Here is a 20,753-nt window from a genome sequence, read left to right on the forward strand (position 1 = left end):
GTGTCTCGACCTCGACTTCGACTGCCCGCCGCGTCGACTGCCCGCCGCACAAGTCCAACTGACTTACTATACGCAAGCATCTTGTGCTCGACGTCGCTCAGGCCGTCCGCCCATGCCGCCATGTTGGTCGGGAATCGACGGGAGAGCGGGAGAGCGGCGAGCCTGGCGAGCCGGCGAGCGCTGGGGAAACGGAAGCCAGAAGCACCCGACCGGAAACCAACGCCACTCCGAATGACGTCACAGGCGAAGCTGGTGCCGCTTTAATGTTGAGTTGAGGGGTGCCAGAGATACCAATTTCTTTTATTTTTTTTAATGAAAACTAGGGCAAGCAGGAAAGAATAGTTTTCGGTCCTTCGTTTTATATGTGGCCGGGATCAATTCCCACAATTAATTAGCCAAAGTCCGCAAATTGTTGCACCGCCCCTTTAAAGGGGCACTGACACATCAAAATCATATTTTTTTTATTATCCGAAACGATTGAAAACGATGCCGGGACATTACCCTCAAAATTTGAAATTTGGGAATTCAGTATTTGTGAAGTAAAAAGACAATTTCCAAATGCCGAATTCGAAGTTCCCGCGCGATCGGCGCCGGTGCCTTGACGTCAAAAATTGCGGAGCCCTGAGAGTCCACTTTCTTTCACCACCCCCTGCTGTTGCCATGGCGACCCAAAGCGAGGAGGAAAGGAGTGAGCAGCGGCGTTGCGGCGGACCGGTTTTGAGCGGTGTCGCCTGTTTTCCGTTGGAGGATACAAATCCAGGAGACGGCACCACAACGAACTCCCGATTTTTGGTATTTCAAAAAGAAGGGCCGTAGTGCGTTCGCAATTGCGTTAAAAAACATGTTTTAGGATTGCCGTAATTAAATGTTATAGAGATGTCGCCTACAAAGCTTCTAAATTTCACGATTCTTGACGTCACCGATCAAAAGAAGCGAGGAGGCCAGAGGCGGGAAACTCAAACACCAAAAATAAAAAGCCGCGCGCGCGCGCACGGGAACATTTTTTTTTGCGATGCGTTTTTTTTTGCGTGTCTATGACTGCAACTTGCATCGTTTTAGACAATAAAAATAAATACGACCTTAGGGGTGTCAGTGCCTCTTCAAGGAACTAAGAGAAAAAGAAAACAAAGGAGTTTTTTTTTTTTTTTTTGCACAGCTTAGTTTGGTTACGGGGTCGGGCGTCGCGGGCAGAGATAAGAAGTTACTTCGATTTTTCAGGATAAAACGTCCATTCATTAAGCGAGTAAATACAGACGCAAAAATTTTACTTCGCGTAATGAACGCCCCCCCCCCCCCCCCCCCCCCCCCAACTTTGCATCGATTTTTCGGGAAAAAAAAGTGTGTTCATTCTGCGAGTAAATACGGTAGATACGGCAATTTTGTTTTGAGTTTCGGTTTTTGGTTTTATTAGGATTTAAAGGGAAACGAAGCATTTCTGTGTTTGAGGAAAAACACCTCAAGTGTCCTCATTTGGCTGCCAGGATCACAAATATCGAGATTACTTTTCAATTCGGTGCACGGAGGGTGCAGAAATTAATTTTCAAAGTACGAGAAATGCACGTTTTTAGTTAGGCTTCGAAATGAACTAAATACGCTGCGCGAACGAAACGGATGGACAGAACGCCGGCGGCTCTATTGTCCTCTAGTGGCCGTTCTGTACACCACACTCGCCAGATTACACGCCCTTTCCCCAGAGTATTGGGTGCATTTGGCCATATGGGCCAGTTGGGTGGCCCGTTTCACCCTTTGCGCTTTATCGGGGGCCCGTTTCAGCGCGTGTGGTTCCCAAAATCTCCTTTGGGACCCAAAAGTTTGTGCCGAATTGTCCATGAAGTTTTTTTACAATGAAATATCGGCAAAGGGGACTTCGATTCATAGAGGTAAAAAATATATGGCATGTATACACTTGCGGTAAGAAAGTTCAATACATCGAGGTTTGACTGTAGTAGTTACTTATCTAACTGCTAGGAATGCAGGCAAGATCCAAATATTCCAAACCATTTCTCAAGCACCAGATGAGGATAATGATGGGAAAAGAAGTAAATCCGGTAAAATCATGACGTTTCCCGTGATGTATAAGTTTCTATTTGTTTTTTTAGAATTTAAACATTCTGATTTGTAATTCTGCACATTAAGTATGGGGTTGTTGATGTTCTCAAACTGATTGGAGCTTTATCATCCTTTGAATACTTCCTGCTTTCTAGTCTTGTCTGAAACTGTGATCCAATAATTCCAAAACTCGGAAGTAAGAAATCTTGCTGCTTTTAAAGTTTTGCATCGTCCATCATCTTTTTCTCCCCCGCCCCCGGGTATCCTGGTTAGAAATGATTTTAATTCTTTCCAAGATTTTCACTGCGTCTGTAACTCAGCAATTCCTTTCTGAGTCTGTGGAAGCAATGCAGGAATTTGTGAAAAAGATGGAGTTGCTAAGAAGCATTTATGATTATGGTCCACTTCTGGTTCAAACTTTCTTTCAACAAAAATTAAAATTATAGTGTCGTAAACTGAGCAAGTACAAAGCCTTTTTTTTCTTTTTCAGGAATTAGGTAATGGCATCGTGATATGGCACTGAGAAAAAGCAAACAGTTACGCTTGTTGATTGAGAATTCTTGTTTAATTTGAAGAGGTACTATTTGCAAGCTAATCTTTGAAATGGCATTCAGAAACATTTGGGTAATATTTCTTCTGCCTCATTTCTTTGCACAGATCAAGCGTCTGGCAGGACTGAAGAACCTGGGCAACACATGCTATATGAATGCCACTCTGCAGTGCCTTGCCAACACCGTTCCATTGGCGCTGCACTTCCTCTCTGGCAAATACCATGCTGACATCAACAGGTGTGTTGTGGCCACTATTACATTACCGTTTCAAACAAAGGCACGGCATTGACATACCGACCGACCCGCTTTTATTCGTGGGCATTTTTTATGGCGGGAAATAGCAAAACATTTCTATCCTCTGAAATTTACCTTTCCTGTTTCCAGTCAAAAGACCCAAAGTGGGTGAAAGAAAAAAGTTGGATTATGCCTTGAATGTACATTAATTGAACTGAATTCTTCTTTACCATGCTCTTAGTGCCATATAACAATGTGCAAAAAGCAAAAAAAAAAAATCCTACAAGCATGTTTTGAAGGTATTTTTGTTTAGAATTTTATATGTCAGCCCATTTTATTTAAATGACAAAATATGAGATTTAAAAAGTAGGGAACAGAAACCAATGTGTGATTAGAGGAGCACACATTGCACCCACCATTGAATTCGGCAGCAGCTTGTGCCACCTGGCCAACTATGAGGTTAGCATTAGACATGAGGGCTCCTGACGTAAACATTTTTTTTTGTCAAGAGGTAGTGATTTTTTTACACCACATTGACAATTTGTTTTTGCATCCGTGGATAAAGTTATTCACAGTAGCGTTCTGAGAGCGATCTATTTGTAACAGTCATTTGGGCAGGTGGCGGGTCTCATACCTGTGCAAAGTATTGTCTGGAAAACAGTGTTGCCGTGGACAATCCTTATCTTAAAAATAGTTTTTTTTCCCCCACAACTTTCATTCTACTTCTGCGAGCCATGCAGTGCCGATCTCTACAATGCTGTCATGGAGTTTTATGTGAATTCGAAGCATTTGCAATATGTATAACATGCCAAAGCCTGCACCGCACACCCAAAAGTTGCAAAAGTTGAGGCAATGTTGCGGGACCCTCTGCAGGGAATCGAGGAGAGGCACGGGAGGCGAAGCTGCCAACGAATTCAAAAATCTGGTTGCCCAGATGTACTACAACGACAAGAGCGTGGCTCCCAAATCTTTCAAGGCAAGTTCTTGCCTGGGCATTTCTGTCTGATCTGGACGAGTAGAGACCGTCCTTTTCACCACTTTGGGAGTGATTTGCGTCAGTTCCAGGTTCCTTCTGGAGCTTCGCAGGTGCAAAGTTTATTGACATTTGTCCGTTTCGATCGTCGATGCGTGCCAGTTCAACGAAGGAATTGTTTGGACAAGTGGGACATTCAAAATTGCAACGTGCCCGGTTATGGTGGCGGAGTTAACTCCGGTAAAAACTGTGCATGCTGTGATATTGCAGATGCCGATGCTCGAGTTCACGCTCACATTTTTCCTCGACGAGTTTATGGCGAGTGTGGAACCTCGCGATAAACCACTACTTTACGAGAGTCACTGACAAAACTGTGCCTCTGTCCAGTTGGCAGTACCATGTCGGAAGTAAGAAGGTGCCGGCAGATGCCTCGTTCTGCCTACCTATCTCCGCTACCAGACCAGAGCAAATGCCCAAAACGCAGATTATTTGCTAAAATGCAGATTATTTGAGCTTTCAAAGTATTCCGAAAAGTCGCCACTTCCATTTTCAATGTCCAGTGCGAAAAAGAGTTTTTGCACGATTGCAAAAGCTCGTTGTTTACCAACCGCATTCCCGGGAGGCCGTGGTCGTGACCAACTTGCCGGCAAAGGGTCTGATTTGCAAGCATCCCTTGCAGTCTCTGATGGGGCGGCTGTTCAACGTGTATGCCGGCTACGAGCAGCAGGACGCGCATGAGTTCCTCCTCAACCTGATCGACAAGCTTCACGAAGACCTCAACAAGGTGGGTTGAGCAGTTATCGCCGCACGACGGCCGGCTCCCGGTAGTTTCCGGTTTTGCACTCTGGCACAACAACCTCATTATTTCGGAGGTTTCGTCCATGCTCGCAACCCCTCTCTTTGTGGTCCTCATCCTAGTCCACGGTTCTGGTCGGTACAGGCAAACCAGCGGCGGGTTCCCCCGGCGTCGCTGCCGCCAGCAGACGAAGCGTCGTTGTCGCTGAGCGCGCGCATCAACCGCTTCTGGAACCAGCACACGGACCGCCACTTGTCGGTGATCTCGGACCTGTTCGAGGGCCTGCTAGCCTCCACCCTGACCTGCCTTTCCTGCCACAAGTCTTCGAGCAGCTTCGAGGCCTTCTCTTGCCTCTCCCTGCCTATCCCCCACGGAGGGGCATCCGGCTGCTACCTCCAGGCAAGGCACTCCCTCGACTACGAGACGCGTTTCAATGCGCGACGGGCTGTCAAACCCGATTTAGTTGAACCTGAGTGTTTGGAAATATTGTCTATTTCGAACGGTTGAAACAACATTCCCTTGAAAATCTCACTTAAAAGTATACATGCCTCGTGTGTCTGTATCGAACTCCACCACCTAGGACATTCGATACATTGGACGGCACACTGCGCCCCTGGCAAGGTAAAAAAAAAGAAAAGAAAATCCTGATTTATTTTGTTTAAATTAGATTTATTTGATTTAAATGGGATTAATTTTATTTAAATTATCGTACCACAAAAATAGTGATTCTTTATTGCAAAATGTATTTTTAAACGTGGCAGATTAATTTACCAATCCATCCAATCACCGAAATAGGAAGAAAAAATTACTGTAAATTTAAAATGGTTACACATTTTATTGATGCAAACCTGTCATAAGAACAAGAACAGCTTGAATTTTTTTTTAGTTAGAAAGCTCTACAGTCGAGCCTTGTTATACAGTATAGACCACTTACAACATAACCGCTTATAGTGCAAGACCGAGTATAACGGGGGGGGGGGGGGGGGGGGGGAGGTGGTGGCATGGGCACATAAACATAAACATTCGGAGTTTATCAGATAAATTCGAATTGACCAAAATTTTACCGGCGGGTGTTTTTCGGAGTTTTTCGGATTTATCCGAAAACACGGAGCCCTAGTTATAGCGAGGTACCGCTTATAGTGCGGATTTTCGCGACTCTCGCGACATACGTTATATGCGGTCTACACTGTATCATACTTGGGTATTTTTTCGAATTATTGTTTATATCAAACAGTCCAAACATCCCGTTGAAAATCACATGTAATAGTACCATACCCAGGTAGCACGCCAGAGGAATGCCCAACTTGGGCAAAGGTCTGGCAAACATAAGGGCCCAACTTTGGCGCAGTTCGGTTTTTGCACCATGGCATTCATCAGTGCCAAAGTACGGTGCCTAACTATAGCCTAAGTTGGGCGATCCTATGGCATGCCAAAGTTTGGCTCTTCTCCGGTACGCCAGAGGAGTGCCAAAGTTGGTGCCATACTTGAGCCATAACTGCCATAGTAAATCCTAATCTGGGAATTCGGGGCATGCCAAGGTTTGGCATTTCTCTGGTCTGCCAGAGGAGTGCCAAAGTTGGTGCCATACTTCAGCCATAACTGCCAGAGCAACGCCTAATTTCGGTATTTGGGACGTGCCAAGGTTTGGCGTTCCTCTGGTCCGCCAGAGGAGCGCCAAAGTAGGTGCCATACTTCAGCCATAGCTGCCAGAGCAACGCCTAATTTCGGTATTTGGGACGTGCCAAAGTTTGGCTTTTCTCGGGTCCGCCACAGGATTGCCGAAGTAGTGCAATACTAGAGCTATAACTGCCACAGCAATGCCCAATTGGGGTATTTTGGACATGCCAAAGTTTGGCGTTGCTCTGGTCCGCCAGAGGAGCGCTAAAGTTGGTGCCAGATTTGAGCCATAACTGCCATAATAAAACCTAAACTGGGAATTCGGGGCATGCCAAGGTTTGGCGCTTCTCTGGTCCGCCAGAGGAGCGCCAAAGTTGGTGCCATACTTCAGCCATAACTGCCAGAGCAACGCCTAATTTCGGTATTTGGGACGTGCCAAGGTTTGGCGTTTCTCTGGTCCGCCAGAGGAGCGCCAAAGTTGGTGCCATACTTCAGCCATAGCTGCCAGAGCAACGCCTCATTTCGGTATTTGGGACGTGCTAAGGTTTGGCGTTTCTCTGGTCCGCCAGAGGAGCGCCAAAGTTGATGCAATAATTCAGCCATAACTGCCAGAGCAACGCCTAATTTGGGTATTTCGGACACGCCAAAATTTGGCGTTTCTCTGATACGCCACAGGAGTGCCGAAGTGTGCCATACTTGAGCCATAACTACCAAAGCAACGCCTAATTTCGGTATTTCAGCCTCGCCGAGTTTGGCTTTTCTTTGGTCCGCCACAGTTGTGCCAAAGTAAGTGCCAGACTTGAGCCATAACTGCCGCAGTAAATGTTAATTTGTCGATTCGGGGCAAGCCGAAGTTTGGCTCTTTTCTGGCTACCCACTGAAGTGCCAAATAAGTGCCAAAAGTGGCAAAGAAAGCCGAGAGGCCAGCCCAAGTTTCGAATATCTCTGGTGTGTCACAGAAGTGCTCTTTTACGCGTCCCAGGAGAGAAATAAAATAAATAAGCGTTGGAAGCACGATAGTAAGATGTTATCACCTCCGTTCCCAAGCAGCACGGCAATACTTTGCAGTATCGTGCCAGTGCCGGCCGAAAGTCGGTTACAATATCGCTCAACTGTCCAGTTTTGCACCACCGTTTGATACCCGGCAGGTATTGCCGTACAGCTGTTTCGCCCCGGCCTAGCGTTCGCGTAATATTGTGCGAAAACTCTACGATGCGTCTGCTTCGTATTGGCCGAACGTCGTGCAAGTATGTGTACGTTACATGTCATTTGTTGCATATCCAATCACTTATACGGACAAACAAATTTTTTCGATCGCTCCCAGAAGTTTATTAACCAAATATCATTACACACAGTGTATTCTCAACATATTTACAAAGGTCACACTTCTCTGTAAAACGAAAAGCAAATTATAAAATACAATTAACACTGTCCTCATGCCAAGCAAAACTCATCACACGTAAAACCGCGGAGAATGAAAGGAAAGCAGGGCGACTATCAGAATCATGCTTGCAGTGCACTTACTAATAAAAGAGCGATATCATGTAATCCTTGATAGATGCATAATCCAACTCAGGCACCCCACAAACACATTCGAGGAAGAAGGTTGCGCACATTCAACTGACGTCTCGTCGTCGGCGAAGAGCAGTTTTTGTCGAAGCGTGTCCAACAAACACATCACAAGTATTCCACGAACTCCGGTGCAAAAAATGACTGTTACCGAAAAATTGGCATGGACGTATTCCGACCGTTTACGACGAAAAAACACGGCCACGTCTGCAACGCACGAAAGCAACAGAACACTGAAGAGCCCAGTTCGAAAACCGGACCTACGTGGCCTGCTTATTTCTATAACTAGGCAAACGGCGAAAACGACAGCCCCAGAGATCCCATCAGCGTGACAGAAAACGTCACGTGACAAATTTTCGTCCAAACTTTTTTGTCCTACGCGTCCTATGTAGAGAAGTCACGCTGAGTAACGCGTTTCGCTTCATCCTTTTGATTTGCTTAAAGCGGCTGTCGCGCTCGCTGACAGCCACACGAAGACGCAAAAGCAGGTGGGGAGGATTTGCAAAAGGCGAGGTCGAAGGGGCATCAACAACGCATAAAAGGAAAGGCCGCTTCTGCCGGTGACCTTGTCGCCTTGCCTAGTCTGTCAGCGTTCGGCTTCCATTAAAGGGGTCATGAAACGCTTTTCCAACTTTTTCCTGTTTCGCTTTCCTCCTGAACTCATAAATCGCGCATTCCACCAAACAGTTGAAGAAGACGAAAAGGGGGAGTCCCCTCTTGCTCGCACTCCCGTTTGTGTAATCCCGGACACATCCATTCTCCCCCTAGAAGATTAGCCCGTCGCTCAAAATTCAGACAAAAGTCGCTTTCCCCACACCGTTCATTCCGAAGCTGACAGTGCTGTTGAAGCTACGTGCTCGTTGGGCCAGCCACACTTCCCACGTGAGCGTGGCAAATGTGGCTGCAGAGAATGAAGTCAGGTGATGAAAGGGAGGCGGCTGATTGGTCCGGCAAGCGTGTAGCTTCCACCACAATGTCAGCTTAGGGGTGAAGGGAATAAGTGAGGTCCGGTTGCGCGTGACGTCAGTTTGGACCCGATAACGCGCTTTTGGGACCGCGGTTGTATCACAGTGAAAAGGCAGAGAGGTTGCGAAGGGGAGGAGGTACGAAATAGTCCGCTCTGTTTTCAAATTTTCGCACTGAAAGTCAGGCTTTTGACTTTCTACCTTTTTCTTTTGGTCCACTGAACGATGTGCTATTAGTAAAATCCCAATCTAAAATGATTTATCCCAACCCAAAAATCGTTTCATGGGCCTAAGAAAGATAATCTCCTTTCTTGAGAGCGAAATGGACGGGGTGGTTATGTTTTCCGGGCTTGTCGCCATCCGATAGGCCTCAATATTTCTCTCCCCATTTGCTCGCAGTGGCCTCCCATGGCTGTCGTGCCGGTGAAACTAGGAGCGCAAAAATACTCCACAAGCCGGGCGAAGACGTGATAAATGTAATAACAAAAACGGCTTGACATCACAAAAATAACAATTTAATTAAACGTTTCGCCTCCCATGCGGGAGGCATCTTCAGTAGAGCGCAGAGCGAGTGAGAGTCGCACAAAAAAGTTCGGTTATTTAGGCATAAAGTTTGTGTACACGTCCGGCAGGGGGCCACGGTTCTTGTTTACCAGCGATGAATCACTTCCGCGTTTGTCGTTCTGGATGAACCAAGATTCCAGCAGCTTCCTCGGTTCCCACCTTTTATCCCCCTCCAAGGTGGATGCCTTGTCAATGTCAAATTGGTGTCCTGACATCCATGCGTGGTCGACGAGTTCGGACATGAAGCGGGTGGCGGTCCCGTGCGTGTTCTTTTAGTCTTGTTTTTCTTTTTCGTCTCGTCGCTCCAATGTAGGAAGCGTCACATTCCTTGCACTGTACCTGGTAAATCACGACCCTTTCTGCCTCTGGCAGGGTCGGATCTTTTGGCTTGGAGATAACATTGGCGATTGTTCTGTAGGGTTTGTATACAGTTCGTACCCCCAACGGCCCAAGGCCGCGTCCCAATGCCTCCGAAACCCTTAACGTAACGTGTTCGTTCGGCTCGATCCAGGCGCCGATGGGACATTTGTTTGTTGGTCAACAAGAACGCATTGGTCTTAATGAGTTGAAGTCAGACAGCTCCATCATGATTTTAAAGGCCGACAAAGGAAAAAGAACCGTTGTGCTTGATAGGGATGACTACACGAAGAAGATGTATGAAGTTATAAACGACAGTCACTATTTCGTGAGGCTATCAAGAGATCCCGCTGCTAAGTCCGAAAGAGAGTTAGTTGACCACCTTCGAGAGCTGAAAAAGAAAGAACGCATCAGTGACGACCTATACCGTCGTCTCTTCTCCTTTGACGCCGCGACACCCAAGATGTATGAACTCCCCAAAATTCACAAACCGGGTTGCCCCCTACGCCCGATTGTATCTTTTATTAGTTCATCCACTTACAGCCTTTCCAAATATCTGGTTATGATTCTGAGCCCTCTTACAAGAAAAAATGAGTTCAGCCTCCGGAATTCCCATGACTTTGTTGAACTTATACGTGCTCAGACCCTGCTACCGCACGAGGCTATGGTATCCTTTGATGTGATTTCATTATTTACGAATGTCCCCAACGCCCTGGCGGTTGATGTCGCCCGTGACCGGTTGTTGGCAGACCAGTCGTTGTCCACTCGCACAACCCTCCTTGTTGAAGACGTTATACTCCTTTTGCGTTTTTGTCTCAACCAGTGTAATCTTAGTTTTAATGGGGACATATATCATCAGGTCAGCGGATGCCCTATGGGGAGTTCAGTTTCCGTCACCGTCTCGAATCTCGTCATGGAATATGTTGAGGAAAGGTAATGTCTGGCATTGATTTCCCCGTGAAGTTCTACCGTCGTTATGTCGATGACACTTTTGTAATGGTTAACAGAGAGAACGTAACTGATTTTCACCGCAATTTGAATAGTGTCCACCCCTCAATTCAGTTCACCTGCGAACATGAAACCGATAGTACCTTGCCGTGTTTAGATGTATGTGTCCATAGAACTAGTGAACCTTTTTTTAAGATGGAGACATCCGTATATCGTAAACCATGTGACAGACAAAACTTTCTTGACTACCACTCTCATCACCCTACTCAACACAAAAGCTCAGTTGTAAGATCGTTACTTCATCGTTCAGAAACTGTCCCATCTAAGTCAACACTTAGCATTCAAGAACTTAGCCATGTGCGGGAGGCTTTGAAAAAACGTAACTACCCCGACTGGTTTGTCAATCGCGTTAAGAAACAAATGTCCCATCGGCGCCCGGATCGAGCCGAACGAACACGTGACGTCGTGTGCATCCCGGAGGCATTGGGACGCGCCCTTAGGCCGTTGGGGGTACGAAAGAACAATTGTCAATGTTATCTCCATGCCAAAAGACCCGACCCCGCCAGAGGCAGAAAGGGGCGTGATCTACCAGGTGCACTGCAAGGAATGTGACGCTTCCTACATTGGAGAGACGGGACGAAAAAGAATAACAACACGCACGGGATGTCGCCAATTCCACGAACGCCACCCGCTTCAAGTCCGAACTCGTCGACCACGCATGGACGTGAGGACACCAATTTGACTTTGTCAAGGCATCGACCTTGGCGAGAGATATAAGGTGGGGACCGAGGAAGCTGCTGGAATCTTGGTTATCCAGAATGACAAATGCGGAAGTGATTCATCGCCGTTAAACAAGAACCGTGGCCCCCTGCCGGACGTGTACACAAACTTTATGCCTAAATAGCCGAACTTTTTTGTGCGACTCTCACTCGCTCTGTGCTCTACTGAAGATGCCTCCCGCATTGGAGGCGCAACGTTTAATTAAATTGTTATTTTTGTTATGTCAAGCCGTTTTTATTATTACATAAATTAGGAGCGCAACCGGGACATTTTCTCCCGTGAATGACTATCGGGTGCTTTGACTCCGAAGCAGCTCTTTCGGCGTCCGTTTGATGTTCTCGGAGTCGGTCGTTGAGGCATCGCCCCGTTTGCCCGATGTACCTGGTCCCGCAGGACAGGGGGATCGCGTACACTTCCTTCGCTTCCTCTCCTTCCGCCAAGATTTCTCTTTCCGGTACTCCCACGGAGCGGGCGGGTTTTGAGGTTGAAGCCGAAAATAAAGTTCGCTCTTTCCACTTTTTTTTGCGGTTCCTCCTCTCCTGCCCTCCTTTCCTCACTTCACCGCCCTCCCCCGAGGGGCCAACACGGAGAATGGATTAGGAGACGCCTCCGTTAATCCGGCATAACCCGCCGTAGAGGGGGCGTGCTGCTTGACTAAAAAAAAAAAAAAAAAAAAAAAAAAAAAAAACGTCGCGGGCAGCGATTTAATGCGCTTTACCGGATGCGTAATGCTTCGTCCGCCTTGAACAAGCTGGTATGCATTGGACTAACATTTTTCGAAGCGCGGCAGGTTTAGTGTAGGTGCTATCATAATGGTCCTGCAAGACTTCCCTGTCCGCCACAAGCTAGCCAATAATTCAAGGACCTAACGACGGCAGCGTATTCAAACAGTGTAAAATAAAATGTATATAATATTTATAAGAACACCATCGTCTTCACTGTTTGGCTTTCAAATTTTTAGCGCCGCAAATAATCGCAATCAAAATATTTTTATAATTGAAGACCCCTCGTCGTGCATCGAACCCAAAATTACGCTTACGTGAAACATGATTCGGCGCGGGAGCAACTCGAGTCACCGTAATTTTTTTTTTTTTTTTTTAACGTGGATTTTGTTTTTTAATCTTACTGAGGTATTACTGGCAGAACACGAATCGCATACTTGGAAGGATCTGAAAACTCATATAGCTGGTTGAGTGAATGCAATACTATCGCATTCGTTGAAGCTCGATTTGTTGATTCGAACTTCAACAAATCACACGCACCCATTCTCCCTATTTCTGTTTACCCAGTCATAATCGTTCCCTCACGATGCAATACGAGTACAAGTAACGGCAGTTTATGCAATGTTGACGATACACAGCCGTGATCGCACGGTTTTTAGAAGCGCTATAGAACGAGCACAAGCGTCGAATTTCGGTACTCTGATTGATTTCTGTCTTCCCGCCGTGACACCACACGAGAAAAGCGATTTCGTTCTGTCTGTGAAACTAGGAACAAAGAAATCAAGATATAATCCCGTAATAAAACAACGCGAAATGGATCTCTGCAGCCAATACCCAACCGTTCGCGAGGTGACTGGGCAAAAGCATATATTACCTCCGTGCCTTTACCCTCTGCGCACCGCCAGAGAGAGTCATACAAACTCCTTTGCGCTATTATCAACACGATCGCGTTTGCAAGCCGGTAGTTTGACTCGGCTGGGATTCGTCCCTTCTGACTTTCATAGCTCTCTATGAAACCAGAAAGGTAGATACTTGTCTCCATTGGGTTGGTTTGCCCGGGGCCTCCAGTTATTTACGGCCAAAATCACACTAGAGGCGCTTTAGCAATGTTTACTCTGGTCGACACACGTGCTCCTTAAAGGGATGCTGAACCGATATTTGAAATCTCATAATTATTGCCCGAGCGGGGTTCACGGGATGGTACTGTACCTAAAAACGATATTCAATCAGACAGATGGGGCCCGAATTATTATATTTCTTTGAATTAAGAGCGAATCCTCGGCCGGAAGCCGCCGGCATGAGCGAGTCCTTCTGAGAGCAGGCGTAGCGGAACTGACGTGCGCATTCTCGGAGCCCCCAGCGCCCCTGGTGCCTCCGCGCATTCTCCTCGTTCGTTGGTGCTCGCCTTGATTCTTCGCTCGGCGGCTGTTCTCAAAGTGGCTGGTACTAGTACCACGCCGGCAGAGCCCGCGTGGTACTAACAATAACTAACGCCACCCGGCTTAGCGCCTGGCTTGGCTTGGCTCCGTCTGTCTTTTGAGGCGAATGAGAATGCACACGTCACGAAGCGAGCTTTCCATGACGCTTAACAGGGGTCGCGTAAAATTGTATTTTTCGTGTTTATTCAATTTTATACGCCTTCTCGCTCAAAACAACGTCATTTAGAAGTAAAGGACATGCTATGTATGCCATTGCGACCAAGAATTTCCACCCAAAATTTCGGTTCAGCATCCCTTTAAAGATGCCTGTCGTCAACTCTTTCCCAAAAGATACTTGAAGAGCCAATCTTAGAGGCCGACGGATAACGAGGCCTTAGACCTCAAAGAAATTATAACAGAAATTTGGCGTCGTCATTCCCAAACTGGTTGCCGGACGAAATCCAGGGTTGGTAATAGTAACATAAGATACGTACGGCAGAATTCCCTGCCATAAATAAAATGATTTGGCTAACACCAATGTAACGCGAAATAGGTGCGAAGAGTTCTGCGATAGGAAGCGTAAACCGAAAAAAAGGAAAAAAAAAAAAGAAAAAAAAAAAGAAAGAAAGAAAGACTGAAGAAAAGGAGAAATTAGAAAAAAAATCTCTGGTGACTTGGCCAAAAAAAATTCTGTTCATGTGATTTTTCTTGCCACGTAACCAAACAAAAAAAAAACGAAAAAAAAAAAAAATAACACGAGAAAAAAAAACCATCCCCTGCCCGGTTTCGAAGCTAGGCCCTCTTGATCGTGAAACCGCGCTATCCGTTGCGCCAACATAACTTTTTTTTTTATTTCTTTATTGAAGCCAACATAACTTTTTTTTTTCTTTCTTTATTGCAAGTTGCGCCAACATAACTTCGTCAGTAATGCTCACGCATTCCCACATCATAGGCGAAAGCTTAGGTGCCTTCGCAGTTTTTCATGCATGTGTTATTTTTATTTGTGGCAAGGGTTCACGTCCAGAATGCTTTTAGAGTTTTCGACCAAAACGAGTTTTCTTCATCCGAGTCACCTTCTAGAACCAGTAGACCGCACTGGGTCGTCCGGCTAATCAAGCAGCTATTTTCAAATTCTCTGGCGTGCCCGTCCTCGGATCCGAGGTCGCCGTTTGACAAGCTTAACTTTCTTCCACCTGGTAGCAGGAACCACCACGGCCAGCTTTGTTCCGTCCCCACTCCCTCTCGAGAGGATGGCCTCGCCCCGAGGCTAATCCCATTCTCTAAACCTCCTTCCATCCAACGCTTGACCTTTCCCTCCCCGTCCCCCAGCTTCGGGAGAGAAGGTTCTTCTCTGCAGAACGTCCCGTTTGTACAGCGGCTTTAAAGTTCAGAGATTGTCCTGTCTTTATCGTCGCTTTTGTGTCTCCACTTTTTAATGTTTAAAAAGTATCAACACGCTAAAATAGGACAATTTCCGGGATTTCATTTTCATCCCCCAAGTGTGATGCGGGAACCGCGCCATAGAGCCACGGTCGTTTCCGCACTTTGTTATCGCTAGGATTTGACAGTGCTCAATCACAATGCAAGACACGCACAGAGCCACGCTCGCTTTTGCAATGCGCCGCATAAAGGAATGTCCAAACAGGACACGACTCCGACAAATCGTGAAAATTGAAGCGGGCTTGAAGCGGGCGCGTCCGCTTCAATTTTCACGATTTGTAGGAGTCGTGCGTTTTGTAGTGTCCAGTTTGGACACCCCTTAATAATGACATATCTTGTTGAGACGTGCGCACATCCGTCTTGCGCAGTGTTAGCTCAATGGCAGCACTTTCTGTAAAGGCGGATTCACACCGGGGATAGCAGTCGCGCGATCCAGCTAAATCGCATCGCAAAAAAAAAAAGAAAAAAAAAAGTAATTAGTTGGTCAATTTGGCGTGCGCGATGAGCGAGTTCAATGCCTTCGTTGGCGAGTCGCGTCTCAAAAACTCTCGCTCCGAACGCCGTTGGTTGGCTCGGCCTCTCCGCGACTAGAGTGCATCGCAAAACGTCGGGTCAGCAAGCGACTGCTCAAAACCCGTCACTTTTTGCCCGCGATGGTCGCTTTTGCGATGAAAGTTATGGCGCGACTAGATCGCATCGCCGGTGTGAACGCGCCATAATGTCGAACCAGTCTCACGGCGCGTCCCGATATTGGCTTGTGGACCTACGCGCGAGTAAAATATCTGGCACAATTTGCGTTTGCAAAGCCTGCTCCAGCCGCGTCAAAACATTCAGCCAACCTTTGGACTGCAGAAATCAAGAGACAACCAAAATAAGATAAAGTTGCCAGCCGAATAAAACTTGATTTCTATTTAATTAAGATGAAGACCACCCGCGTACATCAAATACCTCATCAGCCGAACTCCAAGGCAGTAAGCCTAGTTCTGGCACTTGTTTGGCACCTTTGGCCCGTCGCTGCCAGATCACAGCCAAACTATCGGGAAGCGAAGCCTAACTTGGGCACTCGCTTGGCGACTTGGGCCCAAAGATGCCAGATCTCAACCGAACTACAAGGTAGTAAGCCTAACTCTGGCACATTTGTGGCGATTTTGGCCCGAATGTGCTAGGTGACAGCCGAACTGTCAAAAAGTGAAGCCTAACTTTGGCATTAGTTTGGCGATTTTGGCCCGAAAATGCCAAAGCTCTGCCGAACTACAAGGTAGTAAGCCTAACTCTGGCACATCTGTGGCGATTTTGGCCCGAATGTGCCTGGTGACAGCCGAACTGTCAAAAAGTGAAGCCTAACCTTGGCATTAGTTTGGCGATTTTGGCCCAAAAATGCCAAAGCTCTGCCGAACTACAAGGTAGTAAGCCTAACTCTGGCACATCTGTGGCGATTTTGGCCCGAATGTGCCAGGTGATAGCCGAACTATCAAAAAGTGAAGCCTAACTTTGGCATTAGTTTGGCGATTTTGGCCCAAAAATGCCAAAGATCTGCCGAACTAACGGGCAGTAACCCTAAATTTGGCATTTGTTAGGCGATTTAGGCCCGAAGATGCCAGATAATAACCGAACTACCCGGGAGCGAAGCCTAAGTTTGGCACTTGTTTGGCGAATTAGGGCCAAGATACCCAGACTGTTGCCAAGGGAGGTCAGGTTTGGCACTACTTTGGCTTCTTCGGGCTTTTTAATGCCCTAAACTGCCAGACGCAAGCCAAGTTTTGGCCCAGAACTCGGTGCTGCCTGGGTACTTACTCAAAACTAGGCCAATAGTTTTTACAGCGGAGGTAACAACAATTTCAGAAGAGGAGGCACTCCTTACAGCTCTCCTAGGGAGGAAGGAGCGTGCAGAGAGATGCGCTCTGTCGCATGCATCAGAAAGGCACTTGAGAGAAGAGCGGAGAGTCGGGGGACTCTGTCGAATTGGACCTCTAGGCCAAACTGTTTGCATACCGCAAATACCTTGTCAAGTGATGATGAGGGTTTCGTGTTCTCGGTATATACTGACAAACCCCAAGAAGTAACCTCTGAGCCAGCTTTTATTGAAATCGGAGAAACCCGAGAAACCCCTGAATGAAAGTTATCCTTGCGCAGAAAAAAAAAACAACCCAGGTTTCACTGAAATAATTCTTTATTTACAGCTTCCTTTTGTGTTTATCATTCCAGAACATGGTCTTCACTCAACTGTCGGCAAGACTGTCTTTTTCTTCAGGCCATATCCATGGTCATATTCCTTTCTCGTGACCATGTCCATGGTCACATTTCCTTGTGGTCATGTCCATGATCACATTTCCTTCTTATGGCAACGTTCATGGTCACATTTCCTTCTTGTGACCACATCTATAGTCGCATACCCTTCTCTTATCGGTACCGGAATGTTTTCCAAGTATTCGGGTAACATTCTTTGGAGCTTGGGGAACTCCATGCCCATGTCCTGTTTCTTTTTTTTCTTTTTCAACATGAGCCTCAATAAACTTTGATTTCTCGTCCGTCACCGCAAATCGACACTAAAAAAACGCAGAATGTGAGAAAAGGGTAATGGTACTGGGTAGCTGGCGAGCAGTCATATACTTATAAAACCCCTTGTCTCTGGTTTTTTTTTAAAGTATGACAGAATGTGTGTCAAAAAACAAACCCTGAAAACACGGAACCATAGCAATAACTCATATGTTTCACATTCTATCATTAGGTAACATAGGTCCCCTACTGAGAAGCTAGTGGATGCCTTAAAATAGACTTGCAGTATCACAGAGACTAGTCTTTCCTATTGCACCGTACACCACCATCCTGTCTCACGTCTGTTCGGCAAGGAAGCTCACAGCCTCCGTCGGTGATGGAGCAGCAAGAGCAGCTGCGAGCCTGCCTCTTTCAGACACACTGATCTGACACATCTGTGTATGTCTTACTGCATTTGGAAAAAGTGTCATATAAACCTGGGGACAGTACTATTGCATTATAACTTATAAGAGTTACAACATCGTCTTTATGGTTGTCTTGTCTTGGATGCCCAAACCATTTGTTTGACGCATAAAACAAGAAACAGAAAAATGAGGCATTTAAATAGTGCAGTGGCTTGGGGCCTGCTGCTGTTCGTTTAAATTTTTGTTATAGTGGTCATGCCAACACTTTGAAACCATGGGGATATGGGTCAGACTTTTAGATTACTTTGTTAAAAAGTATCTTTTAGAAGAGGCATTCATTTGAAAGACATCTGAGCATATTGGATCGGGTTCTCAGTGATGTGATTGCTGCGCCAATTGCACCAAACTGCGCCAAGGGGCTAACTCTGCTACATCCTGCTACATTTCGCCAAAATATGGCTAATCTGCGCCAAGCCTGCGCCAAAGGACAAATTTTGGTCGCCTTTCAAAAATGAAACTAAACTGAGACCCGTAAGCGAGCATGCGTGAGCTAGGTGGCACAAGACGCCGCCTGACATAAAGTACCCTGCACCAATCGTCTATTCGGTCTTGCATGATTTTTCCCGCTGTCTCGCTATGGTCTCGCTTTGGTGGCTACCATAGCAACCATAGTCTCACGTTTCGCGCTCTCGTCGTCTCGGGAATCTCGTATCGCGTCTTTTTTTCTTTTTCTTTTTTTTAATTTTTTTTAGCAATAGACGTGGGTGTGTGCGGTCGCTCCGACGTTAGTTAGTGTGCCGGGTTTCAGACATGCCGTCATGCTGTGAAACGAAACCAGGTTTTTGAGCGGCGAGAATTACTTTGTTAGCTGAAGCGCTCGCGCGACCACAGTCGCCGTGGTCGCACGACGTCGTGGGTTGCCGTACCCACGTCGCTGCAGATATGGCGCTTTCTAAACTGAAACGCATCGACATTCCTGCTTTTGTTTCAATCATACACTGCTATAAAAATCCCTCTTTAACTCAATGACTGCTGTGTCGAAGTATTGATTACCTAGGTTTCTCTCGGTGAACTTTCTTTCGAGAGGGACCCCGTACGTGAAAAATCTGCCGCGAACGAAATTTTATGACTAGAAGTGAGCTAAAGCAAAGAAGGCAATATCTCCACGCTAAACCTGCACAGCGCGTTTGTTTGTCTCGAGTTCATTCGTTGCACAAAGCGCTCCAAGAACTTTATGACCCTGATTCGCAATGTCTTGTATCGATACGCTCAGCTTCTTTTTTCTGTGTGTTTAGCCTGTACCTCGCCTGCTGGCCTGGCAAGCACGTGCCGCTGGATTGTTTATTGTCGTATGCTGGACAGTTACATTTTGCATACTATTTTGGGAACCAGTTGGCGACGGAGCGGAGTGGCATGGTTTCGGTCGAACAGCCGTTGTCTCCGCTCGCGCGACGAAGCACCTGTAACTGCAAGCCTGCCGAAGTTTCCCTTAGGTGCATGTGAACATGATTGCATGAGAGGCACCAGCCGGGACGTTTGCAATCCATTGTTTTACGTTTGCTTACTTTTTATAAAAATCTGCCACGTTGGGAACCAGTAAAATAATAACAAGTTTTTTTGGTTTTTTTTGGAATTGCTCGGCAACGCTTACAGCACTGTATACTTGTGGGATGTCTCAGCAGCAAAAACACAAGCAGCGAATTCCGCCCCAACGCGTCACACACATCACAACACAACACAAAGTGCCCTTCGTTTGTCCAGAACTTAAAACAAATATTTATCTTTCTAAAAATAAATGCTCCAAAAGTCACTTTTCTGCTCCGAATCACTGTTTTGGCTGCTCCAAAAGCCACTTTTGCTGCTCCAAAACACTGTCTTGGCTGCTCCAAAGACCACATTTGCTGCTCCAAAACACTGTTTTGGCTGCTCCAAAAGGTGCTCCAAAATGGCTTAGGCCAATCACATCACTGGGTTCTCTTTGCGACAGTCTTATTGGAGAGAAGGCTGAGCCGAGGCTGTCATACTTTGCAGGACTGCCTCAAACTGTTTCTGGAGACGGAGAAGATGTCTGGAGAAGCTGCGTGGGACTGTCCGTCCTGCAAACAGAAGCGCAAGGCCGAGAAGCGCATGATCATCGCCAGGCTGCCCAAGATCCTCATTGTGCAATTCAACAGGTACATACTACCCTAGCAACACAAAGCCTGCTCAGGCTCACTTGAGCAGTTCATTATTTTGGATGTTGACGGGACGGTCACAAACCGTGGAATGGACGATGCCGATAAGATACAGTGAAACCTTGCCAATGTGTTTTTCGGGCTACCATAGAAAAAAGATGCATAATCCAGGAAGAGCTGATGAAGTTGCCTAATTAGGTAAGGGAGGAGTCGACAAAACTCTGGTGCTTGGGGAGTTTTCTAGACCACTCCGACCAAACCGTGGACTTCTGGAGACCCCTCTTTGAAGGCCATCTAATCTGACTGTTGGCTTGTCCCTGGACAGGTTCCGCTGTGAAGCTGCCTGGCAGAGCAAGAAGCTGCAGACATATGTGCACTTCCCTGTGAACAACTTCGACATGAACCAGTACGTGGACCACACCAGGTTGGAGACTCAGAAGAGGCCCCCCTACAACCTCTACGCTTTTCTCGTGAGTGCTCCCTCATTCTTCTGACACGTTTACTCGAATGTAACGCAAGCTTTTTTTTAACTTGCTTCCTCTGAAGTTGACCGAACTTCGCATTGCAATTGAACGGTTTCAAAGTTAACCTCTTCGGTGCCGTCATTTTTAAATGACAACAACCTTCTGGGTTTCTGTGGTTTTTCAGTCTTACACTGGCAACGTATACCTCCTGATTAGCGGTTCTCAACCACTG

General features: G+C 46.6%; 1 protein-coding gene across 1 annotated transcript in view; it reads left to right on the plus strand.

Annotated features, from left to right (window-relative positions):
- Positions 1-20,753, plus strand: part of LOC8041789 (ubiquitin carboxyl-terminal hydrolase 8) — a gene marked incomplete in the record, with an annotated part of 88,070 nt that overhangs the window by 54,300 nt on the left and 13,017 nt on the right. Inside the window, 6 exon segments of the mRNA XM_042290200.1 lie at positions 2,707-2,837; positions 3,708-3,810; positions 4,487-4,591; positions 4,748-5,002; positions 19,915-20,057; positions 20,383-20,527. Coding sequence (XP_042146134.1) covers positions 2,707-2,837; positions 3,708-3,810; positions 4,487-4,591; positions 4,748-5,002; positions 19,915-20,057; positions 20,383-20,527 — 882 coding nt within the window.

This window comes from Ixodes scapularis, unplaced genomic scaffold (genome assembly GCF_016920785.2).
Source record: "Ixodes scapularis isolate PalLabHiFi unplaced genomic scaffold, ASM1692078v2 PGA_scaffold0__279_contigs__length_252992795, whole genome shotgun sequence".
Lineage (NCBI taxonomy): Eukaryota > Metazoa > Arthropoda > Arachnida > Ixodida > Ixodidae > Ixodes > Ixodes scapularis.